The following is a 12088-nucleotide window of genomic DNA, read 5'->3' as shown; positions in this document are numbered from 1 at the left end:
TGGTTGAGTATCTGGAGCATCAGCATTTTTGGGTTCTATTACAGACTCAAAATGGCCAGAAACAAAGTATTTCTTCTGAAACTCATCAGTCTATTCTTGTTCTGAGGAAAGAAGGCTATTTCATGCGAGAAATTGCCAAGAAACTGAAGATCTCGTACAACACTGTGTACTACTCCCTTCACAGAACAGTGCAAACTGGCTTTAACCAGAATAGAAAGAGGAGTGGGAGCCCCGGGGCACAACTGAGCTAGAGGACAAGTACATCAGAGTGTCTAGTTTGAGAAACAGACACCTCACAAGTCCTCAACTGGCAGGTTCATTAAATAGTACCCACAAAACACCAGTCTCAATGTCAACTGTGAAGAGGAGACTCCGGAATTCTGGCCTTCTAGGCAGAGTTGCAAAGTAAAAGCCATATCTCAGACTGGCCAATAAAAAGAAAAGATTAGATGGGCAAAAGAACACAGACTCTGGACTCAGGAACTGATTTTTAGATCAGTACTGCTATTCTGAGAAGCTTGATACATACAGCCCCTGATCACATCCCTGGTGACGCTGCAGGGCTGTGCCTACTTGAGGACAGTACACATAACCACAACATTGCCCTAACTTTAATGGCCTCCATCTACGTAAGGATGGTGAAGCTTCTCTCTACTTGTATCTTCTCACCACAACCACAGCTCTAGATTTAGAAGGCTTCGCGCTCCGCCCTGCTTTAGGAAACCCTGAACTCTTTTAACCTGTAATTGGGCCAGCCTCATACGAACCCCAGTAAACATACCCATAGGAAAATGCATGACAAAATCAAGTCACATTTTATTGATCGCATACACATATTTAGCAGATGTTATTGCGGGTGTAGTGAAATAACACAACAATACACATAAATCTAAAAGTACAAACACACATGTGCATGCACACACACACACACACACTACCCATAATAACACAACCCGTGACGACATAGCCAGCATGTTCGGAGCTGGAACCAGGACTAACTGAAGCAGACCTCTGATGTGTTTGTGTCTTTACCGCACAAGACACGATGCACAACCCATGCCATCATAACCACCGTGTTCGGGCTGGGAGCAAGATGACTTAACCAAGAGCTCTACAAGTGTCTATGTGTGTATTGACATGTATATATTGCGTACCCCGGTGCAGATAAGAAACAGTACCAGGCATTGAGTGGGGAATCTGATGTCACCAACGTGAAGGATCAGTTAACTGAGAACACCAGAGACGGTAAGTGAATCCACTTCCCTGTTATCTGGGGTCCTTTACTAAGTATAGCTAATGGATTGGAATCTGTTTAAAGTATGTATTGTTGCGAGGACTGGTTTTAGGCTACTGTGCATTTCAAAAGAATTGAACCAATCCATCTGTAGATGCTCAACAAACTATTAATGCATGTCTATAGATGTTTTCCCTGTTGTAATTCAGCAAAAATGTTGTTGGCGTGGTTTTGATCGTCTGTTGATAGTTTGTTGAGCATCTACAGATGGACTATCCAAATGAAGTGTTACCACACATTTCAAATATAATGTGCATGTAGAACATAAGGATCTGTATGTTTTCTCCATTTTTATATATATATATATATATATACAGATTTTCTTCACATTAAAGGGTAAATGAAAGATCCTTTGAAGTGGTTCTTAAAGTAACGCCTAAACCCTTTCAAGTAGTGGGTTTGGAGATGTCTAACTGTAGCCTACCACTTGCTGTGACTCATTGAATCAATCAGATGGGACATAGTAGTTGGTTGAATGTACTTTAAACATCATTCTATTTAAGTCTGACTGAGTGTACAAAACGTTAGGAACACCTTCCTAATATTGACTGGCACTCCCCTTTGCCCTCAGAATAGCATCAATTCGTCGGGGCATGGACAACAAGGTGTCAAACTTTCCACAGGGAAAGCTTTTGACACCTTGACTCCAGTGCTTCCCACAGTTGTCAAGTTGGCTGGATGTCCTTTGGGTGGTGGACCATTCTTGATACACACAGGAAACTGTTGAGTGTGAAAAACCCAGCAGCATTGCAGTTCTTGACACAAACCTATGCGCCTGGCACCTACCCCGTTCAAAGGCACTTAAATCATTTGTCTTGCCCATTCACCCTCTGAAAGGAACATACGCTACTGTTCAAAAGTTTGGGGTCACTTAGGAATGTCCTTGTTTTTGAAAGAAAAGCACTTTTTTCTCCATTAAAATAACATGAAATTCATCAGAAATACAGTGTAGACATTGTTAATGTTGTAAATGACTATTGCAGCTGGAAACGGCTGCTTTATTTTTAATGGAATATCTTCATAGGCGTACAGAGGCCCATTATCAGAAACTATCACTCCTGTGTTCCAATGGCACGTTGTGTTAGCTAATCCAAGTTTATAATTTTAAAAGGCTAATTGATCATTAGAAAACCCTTTTTGCAATTATGTTAGCACAGCTGAAAACTGTTGTGTAATTAAAGAAGCAATAAAACTGGCCTTCTTTAGACTAGTTGTGTATTTGGAGCATCAGCATTTGTGGGTTCGATTACAGGCTCAAAATGGCCAGAAACAAAGACCTTTCTTCTGAAACTCGTCAGTCTATTCTTGTTCTGAGAAATGAAGGCTATTCCATGCGAGAAATTTCCAAGAAACTGAAGATCTCGTACAACGCTATGTACTACTCCCTTCACAGAACAGTGCAAACTGTCTCTAACCAGAATAGAAAGAGGAGTGGGAGGCCCCGGTGCACAACTGAGCAAGAGGACAAGTACATTAGAGTGTCTAGTTTGAGAAACAGACGCCTCGCAAGTTCTCAGCTGGCAGCTTCATTAAATAGTTCCCGCAAAACACCAGTCTCAACGTCAACATTGAAGAGGCGACTCCGGGATGCTGGCCTTCTAGGCAGAGTTCCTCTGTCCAGTGTCTGTGTTCTTTTGCCCGTCTTAATCTTTTCTTTTTATTGGCCAGTCTGAGATATGGCTTATTCTTTGCAACTCTGCCTAGAAGGCCAGCATCCTGGAGTCACCTCTTCACAGTTGACATTGAGACTGGTGTTTTGCAGGTACTATTTATTGAAGCTGCCAGTTGAGGACTTTGGAGTCATCTGTTTCTCAAACTAGACACTCTAATGTACTTGTCCTCTTACTCAGTTGTGCACCGGGGCCTCCCACTTTCAAAAACAAGGACATTTCTAAGTGACCCCAAACTTTTGAACGGTAGGGTACATCTGAATTGTATCAAGGCTTAAAAATACTCATTTAACCTGTCTCCTCCCCTTCATCTAAACTGATTGAAGTGGATTTAACAGGTGACATCAATAAGGGATCAAAGGTCTCACCTGGATTCACCTGGTCAGTCTATGTAATGGAAAGAGCAAGTGTTCCTAATGTTTTGTACACTCAGTGTATGGTATGTTGATGTTTTTAAGAAGCAAAGCTAACAGAGGATGAAGAGTTGGAGCTGAAGAAGAAGTGGCAGGAGACTCTTGGCCCCAGCAACGAAGTAGTGGTGAGTTAACAGAAGTAACATCCACCCAAACAAAGCCTGTCTCCACTAAATGATACATGGTTGTACTTTTTCCTGTTTTACACATGATATTGCAATTGTATAGATGGAAAAGCACTGGTTGCAGAATAAAAACATTATTGTATGTGTTGTAAATATAAAAACATTGTTTGTTAAAAAAAAAATTGAACTATATTGCCACACTAGGTAAATTGAATGCTGACCATTATAGGACAATTTCATAAGATTTGCGAAAGCATAATAAAAAAAAAAAGCTTCATAGTATTTTCGTGCCAAATGAGTTGTGCCCACCTGTTGTGCCCATGCCCATGACAGGTTGCCCAGGTGGAGAAGTTCAGTGAGAGCAGTGGTCTGGGAATCAGTCTGGATGCCAACAGTGGGCACCACTACATCCGCTCCGTCCTGCCGGAGGGGCCAGTGGGACGCTGTGGGAAACTCTTCAGTGGGGACGAACTGCTCGAAGTAAGGGACACCGCCAATAGCAAGAATATGGTGAACAACCGTTTGCCTGGAACTTACTTAGTGCACAAATTCTTCTACCACTGATATCAAATTTGGTAAGGTCCTTGGATAAGGTCCTTGGATATATGTAGAGTTTACCGTGAATAGGATCTCTGCGAGCGTGGGAACATTGCCTTTTAAAAACAGCAATGCCCTATAACCTTTAATCGGATTAAATCCTGGCATGAGTGACTCAACATAAGTGTTGACCATTGGATATGTGTGCCCACCGCTCTCAGGTCAATGGAATATCCCTGATTGGTGACACCCACAAGGAAGTGGTGAGCATTCTGAAGGAGCTGCCTGTCTGTGTCTACATAGCCTGCTGTAGGCCCGCCCCTCTCCTGAAGAGTGACAGGGATTCTGGCCAACCAGGGTTGGATGAATTTGCTACTGAATCTAAAATGAAGGTACTTCCCCACTCTGCTTTGATGTTATTGACCATAAGTTGTTAGTGAAAAAAACTCACCTGCTATTGATTTACATTACTTGCCATCGCATGGTTGGAAAGTTATTTATCCAGTAGAACCCAGAGAGTGTTCTTTAATGGAAGCTTTTCTAACATCAGATATGTACAGTGCGATGTCCCTCAGGGCAGTTGCCTTGGGCCTTTCACTCTTTTATATTTTTACAAATAATTTGCCACTGGTCTTACATGAAGCTGGAATTAATATGTATGCTGATGATTCCACACTACATGTCAGCACCCAAAGGCAGTGCGCTCACAGAAATTCTAAATAAGAAGTTATGGTCAGTATCAGAATGGGTCATTAATAGCAAACTGGTCTTAATTACATCTACAACTAAAAGCATTGTATATGGTTCAAAACATTCTCTAAGACCTAAACCTCAACTGAAGTTGTGCATAAAGGGTGTGACCATTGAGCAAGTTGAGGAAGCTACACTCCTAGGTATAACATTGGATGGTCAATTATCATGGTCAAGTTGCTGTGAAGATCAGGAGGGGTATGTCTGTTAAAAAGATGATCTGCATTTTTTAAACAAATCAACTGTACTAGTTATTCAGGCTCTGGTCTTGTCCCATCTTGATTACTGTCCAGTAATATAGTAAAGTGCAGCAAAGAAAGACCTAGCAAAGCTGTACCTGGCTACAAGCAGAGCAGCACACTTTCCCCTTAACTGCACATACAGAACTAACAATAACACCATACATTGCAGTCTTTCCTGGTTGAGTGTTGATGAGAGATTAACTGCTTCTCTTCTAGTTTTTATGATAAATATTACTATGATGAAAAATTACAGATTGTCTGCATAATCAAATAACATTCAGCTCAGACACACATACAGTTGAAGTCAGAAAATTACATACACTTAGGTTGGAGTCATTTAAAACTTGTTTTTCAACCTCTCCACAAAACTATAGTTTTGGCAAGTCGGTTAGGACATATACTTTGTGCATGACAAAAGTAATTTTTCCAACAATTCTTTTTCTGACCGATTATTTCACTTATAATTCACTGTATCACAATTCCAGTGGGTCAGAAGTTTGCATACACTAAGTTGACTGTGCCTTTAAACAGCTTGGAATATTCCAGAAAATGATGTAATGGCTTTAGAAGCTTCTGATAGGCTTATTGACATCATTTGAGTCAATTAGAGGTGTACCTGTGGATGTATTTAAAGGCCTACCTTCAAACTCAGTGCATCTTTGCATGACATCATGGGGAAACCAAGACCTCAGAAAAAGAATTGTAGACCTCCAGAAGTCTGGTTCATCCTTGGGAGCAATTTCCAAACGCCTGAAGGTACCACGTTCATCTGTACAAACAATAGTACGCAAGTATAAACACCATGTGACCACGCAGCCGTCATACCGCTCAGGAAGGAGACCTGTTCCTAGAGATGAACGTACTTTGGTGCAAAAAGTGCAAATCAATCCCAGAACAACAGCAAAGGACCTTGTGAAGATGCTGGAGGAAACGGGTACAAAAGTATCTATATCCACAGTAAAAAGAGTCCTATATCGACATAACCTGAAAGGCAGCTCAGCAAGGAAGAAGCCACTGCTCCAAAACCGCCATTAAAAAAAACCAGACTACGGTTTGCAACTGCACATGGGGACAAAGATTGTACTTTTTGGAGAAATGTTCTCTGGTCTGATGAAACTAGAATAGAACTGTTTGGCCATAATGACCATCGTTATGTTTGGAGGAAAACGGGGGACGCTTGCAAGCCGAAGAACACCATCCCAACCGTGAAGCATGGGGGTGGCAGCATCATGTTGTGGGGGGGCTTTGCTGCAGGAGGGACTGCTGCACTTCACAAAATAGATGACATCATGACGATAGAAAATGATGTGTATATATTGAAGCAACATATCAAGACATCATCAGGAAGTTAAAGCTTGGTCGCAAATGGGTCTTCCAAATGGACAATGTCCCCAAGCATACTTCCAAAGTTGTTGCAAAATGGCTTAAGGACAACAAAGACAAGGAATTGGAGTGGCCATCACAAAGCCCTGACCTCAATCCCATAGAATATTTGTGGGCGGAACTGAAAAATGTGTGCTAGCAAGGAGGCCTACAAACCTGACTCAGTTACACCAGCTCTGTCAGGAGGAATGGGCCATAAATTCAGCCAACTTATTGTGGGAAGCTTATGGAAGGCTACCCGAAATGTTTGACCCAAGTTAAACAATTTTAAGGCAATCCTACCAAATCCTAATTGATTGTATGTAAACTACTGACCCACTGGGAATGTGATGAAAGAAATAAAATCTGAAATAAATCTTTCTCTACTATTATTCTGTCATTTCACATTCTTAAAATAAAGTGCTGATCCTAACTGACCTAAGACAGGGATTTTTTACTTGTATTAAATGTCAGGAATTGTGAAAAACGGAGTTTAAATGTATTTGGCTAAGGTGTATGTACATTTCTGTCATCAACTGTACATACCCCACAAGACAAAGCGAATCCAAAACAAATTCATGGCAACGCATTTTATTATACGGTGTCCAAGTTTCTTGCTTTTCAAGACAGTCGTGAACAGGGCACGACTATGCCTATTCCTCCTCAGGAGACTGAAAAGATTTGCATGGGTGGTCAGATCCTCAAAAAGTTCTACAGCTGCACCATCGAGAGCATCCTGACTGGTTGCATCACCGCCTGGTATGGCAACTGCTCGGCCTTGGACTGCAAGACACTACAGAGGGTAGTGTTTACGGCCCAGTACATCACTGGGGCCAAGCTTCCTGCCATCCAGGACCTCTATATCAGGCGGTGTCAGAGGAAGGCCCTAAAAATGTCTACCCCAGCCACCCTTGTCATAGACCGTTCTCTCTGCTACCGCACGACAAGCAGTACCGGAGTGCCAAGTCTAGGTCCAAAAGGCTTCTTAACAGCTTCTATCCACAAGCCATACGACTCCTGAAAAGCAAATCAAATGGCTACCCGGACTATTTGCATTCACCCCCCCAGCCCCATTTTCACGCTGCTGCTACTCTTTGTTTATTATCTATGCACAGTCACTTTACCTCTACCTCCATGTACATATTACCTCGACTAACCTGTGCCCCCGCACATTGACTCTATACCGGTACCCCCTGTATATAGCCTCGCTACTGTTATGTTATTGTTGCTCTTTAATTTTATTGTTTTGTTGTATATTTCTTTTTTACTTCAGTTTATTTGAGTAACTACTTTCTTAGCACTTATATTTCTTAAAACTGCATTGTTGGTTAAGGACTTGTAAGTAAGCATTTCACTGTAAGGTGAAATTTGGCGCATGTGACAAATACAATTTGATTTGACACTTTAAACCCCCTATGCAGCTTTGAGACCATTCTTTCAAAGTCATTGAGATCTCTTCTTCTAGCCATGGTAGCCAAAATAATGGGCAACGGGGCATTTGTATATATGACCCTAAGCCTGATGGGGTGTTTTAATTGCTTAATTAAATCAGGAACCACACCTGTGTGGAAACACCTGCTTTAAATATACTTTCTATCCCTCATTTACTCCAAGTGTTTCCTTTTATTTTGGCAGTTACCTGTAGATGCTGTTGACATTACCATTATTACATACTGAATATTTTAAACTGTCAGTGTTCCAGTAACTGTCATAGCATAGTCAATGCTTACTAGCCTAAACATAATGCAATATAACATGTATGTTTGGGGTCAATTCAGTCATATACTTTGTTCATTTCAGCAAGTGAATTGTTCAGGAAGTGATTTGAAAACTGAAGGTAAAGCCAGAAAGTCCTTCACAAAATGGTGGATGTTGGACATACAGTAGCATACAGTAAACAGTGTTTTCCCCCGACCCTTGATATTGAATGGCTGATTGGGAATCAACATCAGTAAGTCCTCCTACTTCACTCATCCACTCTCATCCATTAGTTTAACACAGTCTGTCCAATGCTCTGCCGGGCCTCCAGATTGGCAATGATGGCGGATTAAGATTTAGGATTAGGAAGGACGCTGACTCTTTATTAACACCAATCCATCTAAAGTAAAACCTCCGGTACTGTGACAATACATGAGATACAGGCAATAGTAGCCAGGGAGCTACACAAAGGAAACCTGCATTTGGATTTTGTAATTCTCCTCAGCTCATCAGATGCCTCAGTTCAGGAAAAAATATTAAACATACAGCACTTCTGCTTAGCATCCAAAGATTCCCTTTAATGTGCTGCCAAAGATCTTATGAAACGGTACTAGTGGAATACCAGCAGCCTATGGGCTCGGAGTGAGTCAGGAATGCGTGCGCTGGGATGATATCGAGGGTTTATCTCTGCAGATACAGGGAGACCTCGGCAGTTTCCTGGTTTTCGAAGGTTCTGAGGGGGTGGCGACGGGGGAAAATGTAACGGATGAGACACTCGGAGCTCCTTTGGCCATGTGGGAGACGGAGATACAGGACATTGAGCTGGAGAAGGGTGAGAGCGGACTGGGATTCAGCATCTTGGACTACCAGGTGGGATTTCTGATTTGGAATTATGGGAATGATTATCATAGGAATGATACGCTTTTGTTGTGGGTCGTTCCTGTCTTCTTACTTTGGGAGGAAGTGGTCACGTGAGCTTTAGGGCCGTTGCCCTCCTGGAAATGAAGTTCAACAAATAGCATAAGTGACTCAATACACTGCAATGCGCAGTTTTTTCCCCATGTAGATTGAAACTAAGTTGCTTACTCTTATTTTTGTTAAAAGTAATAACTTGTGATTTACAGAACATTCAGAATAAACAAATCCTCCAAATAAAAGTGAAGGATACATTTCCGTCCTTGTTGGTGTATTGCATTATCTGTTGAGGGAATCCATTTGACATCACTGACACAGATCTTGTCGTAGGACCCAATGGATCCTGCCAAGACTGTGATTGTGATTCGCTCTCTGGTGTCTGAAGGAGTGGCAGAACAGGATGGCAGGCTATTGCCAGGTGACCGGCTCATGTTCGTCAACAGCACCAACCTGGACAACGCCAGTCTGGAGGACGCCGTCCAGGCATTGAAGGGGGCTAACATCGGCAAGGTCCACATTGGGGTGGCCAAGCCACTACCTGTAAGGAAACCCTATTGTGAGGTCTGTCCTATGGAGAGACTAGTGAGGTGTGTGTGTGTGTGTGTGTGTGTGCGTGCGTGTTTTATATGTACAGTGAGCTCCAGAAGTATTGCGACTGAACGTTTTTGTTTTGGCTCTGTACTCCAGCACTTTGGATTTGAAATTATACAATGACTATGAGGTTAAAGTGCAGACTTTCAGCTTTCATTTGAGTGTATTTTCATCCATATCATGTGATCAAATTACATCACTTTTTGTACATAGTCCCTTCATTTTAGGGGACCAAAAGTCATCATTGCGTGCTAGGAATATGGGACCAAATGCTAAACTTTTGACTACTTTAATACACATAACTGAATTAGTCCCAATACTTTTGCTCCCCTAAAATGGGGGGAACATGTACACAAAGTGCAGTAATTTCTAAACGGTTCACCCGATATGGATGAAAATACCCTCAAATTAAAGCTGACAGTCACTTTAACCTCATAGTCATTGTATCATTTCAAATCCAAAGTGCTGGAGTGCAGAGCCACAACAACAAAACATGTCACTGTCCCAATACTTTTGGAGCTCACTGTATGTGAGAGTTTGTGTGTGTGTGGGCGCTCAGCATTTGTGTGCGTTTTCTCTCCGGTGTGTGTGTGGCCACCCAATAATGAGGGCTCATCTTACAGATGTCTTGAATTTTTCATGCTGAGACCGTAGAGTCACGCTACATGCTAATGCTGACATACTCACCTCCAAGCTCCCTGACAACAGCATAAGGCAGCACAAATATCTCTGCCTTTTGTGTCATATTGCTTTATTATTGCATTTTGAGGCACCTTGGAGTCCGTGTACATAAATGCATTGAGGCAGCTGTCAAAATAAGGGTTTTCCCACAAACATATTCACCACCTGAGGGATTGCTAGTCTAGTCTTTCTGTGAAAATTGGTTGCATTCTTTCAGCTTGTATTGGGCTTGCCATTAGATTATGATGAGAACATACAGTAAGTTCTGGCTCTGATGTCAAGGTTGTTGCATGTCCGGTGGATTACATTGTTTTTGTGAAGCCTCTGTGGAGTTATCGAGCTTTCCTTCAACTCCTGGAATGTTTGTTTCTTTGAGGGAGGGGGGGTGGCATTTTTGTTGTATTGCTTCTCAAAATTGAGTTTGACTGGTATAAGCCTCTAATAGCTTCTCCAATCTTTCCCTCTTTTCTCTATAACTCTCGCTCGCCGGGCATTGCGCTAGATACAATCAAGATCAAACGGTCCATTTAAAGCAATCTGTGGCAAACTCCAAGAAATTATCTCTTTTGAAGTCCTTTAGAAATCAAATAACCAAGTACAACTTGTCACCAAACTATTACAAAAGTAGAGACCAAACCATGGAGACCAAATCAAACCAATAAAACTCACACTCCTTTCGCTACTAACAACCTCCAACTAAATTTTTTAACAACTCCAATCAAATTTGACTTGAAATTTGTAGACAATGATTGGAATTTCCTCCAGTATTTTTTTCTGAGAATTTCCGGATATTTTCAATTTACAGCCCTGTCTCCACAGCCATACAATGAAGAGGGCAGTCTGTCGTCATTCTCGGGAATCTGTTCTTTTATATTCAACACTCTGCTGCTTAAAGAGAGAGAGGAGGAGCCAGCAGAGGGCCGCCGTTTCTGGGCAGAGCCTGCATTGGTTAGTTGCCGTAGGGGACAAGTCAAACCAATCAATGAAATTGAGGGACAAGGGGAAAACCAACCAATCAATATTAGACACAAAGTAACCATTGTGACTTTTAAAATGCGTCCTTTAAAATATTCTATCAAGGGAATTGAATTTAATTTGTAACTCTAATCAAATTTCAGCAACAGGAAACAATATATCCTTTTGAAATGGCTCTGATGGCACCCACACAGCTATCCGTGATTGGATAGCTCATCCATGGCATAGAGAGACATATTCCCCATCCAATTCACTACATTGACATTCTTTAATGCAGATTGACTCCAATGAGGTAGACCTGACCGACGAGAGGGTGTTGGCGCATCGCTTCTCTGGCGAGGAGGATGACACCTTCCAGGCGTCCATGATTGCCCTCCACGGCAGCACCTGCAGCGCTGACCTGTCCTACCAGATGATCTTGCAGTCCTCCACACCCAAGGTAGGCCAACAAACTTGCACTGTGGCTAGCTAAGTCAATTATAAAGCCATTACAGTCAGCAATTTTAGAAAGCTTGTTTCAAAGCAAAAGCAGTATCAGTATGGTCATGTCATTTATTTGAATTTCATTGGAGCAATTGCAAGCTGCTGCCTTTGTCACTAAGAAAACTCCTCACGTCATCAAAATAAGTTGCTTATTTTACCATACAAGGTTGACATTAGAAGTACTGTGCTATCTATAGTTGTTTACCTTCTTCAAACTGGCAGCAATATTGAAGTGATACAATGTGTATTTTGTTGTTAACCCCTTTGCATGTACTGTATGTTGCCTGTTTTTGTTGTAGAGCTTTGTCTTGGAGTACTGCCCCCAGACTCCTTATGGATGAATGGTTGAGTG

The 12088-nt window shown here is 41.9% G+C and overlaps 1 protein-coding gene across 7 annotated transcripts in view; it reads left to right on the top strand.

Annotated features, from left to right (window-relative positions):
* LOC115194262 (multiple PDZ domain protein) overlaps positions 1 to 12088 on the top strand; it is a 70960-nt gene that overhangs the window by 23113 nt on the left and 35759 nt on the right. For 6 of the 7 annotated variants that reach the window (XM_029753841.1, XM_029753836.1, XM_029753837.1 and 3 more), the window contains exons 13-20: positions 1165 to 1245; positions 3423 to 3502; positions 3836 to 3982; positions 4261 to 4431; positions 8785 to 8961; positions 9337 to 9546; positions 11098 to 11226; positions 11531 to 11692. In XM_029753841.1, the coding sequence (XP_029609701.1) occupies positions 1165 to 1245; positions 3423 to 3502; positions 3836 to 3982; positions 4261 to 4431; positions 8785 to 8961; positions 9337 to 9546; positions 11098 to 11226; positions 11531 to 11692 (1157 nt within the window). The remainder of the gene's footprint in view (positions 1 to 1164; positions 1246 to 3422; positions 3503 to 3835; positions 3983 to 4260; positions 4432 to 8784; positions 8962 to 9336; positions 9547 to 11097; positions 11227 to 11530; positions 11693 to 12088) is intronic. The other variant, XM_029753839.1, reaches the window with a different exon arrangement.

The sequence above is a fragment of the Salmo trutta genome, chromosome 5 (genome assembly GCF_901001165.1).
Source record: "Salmo trutta chromosome 5, fSalTru1.1, whole genome shotgun sequence".
Taxonomy (NCBI): domain Eukaryota; kingdom Metazoa; phylum Chordata; class Actinopteri; order Salmoniformes; family Salmonidae; genus Salmo; species Salmo trutta.
Note: the sequence above shows the minus strand (reverse complement) of the source record. Positions and strands in the feature narration are given on the sequence as shown.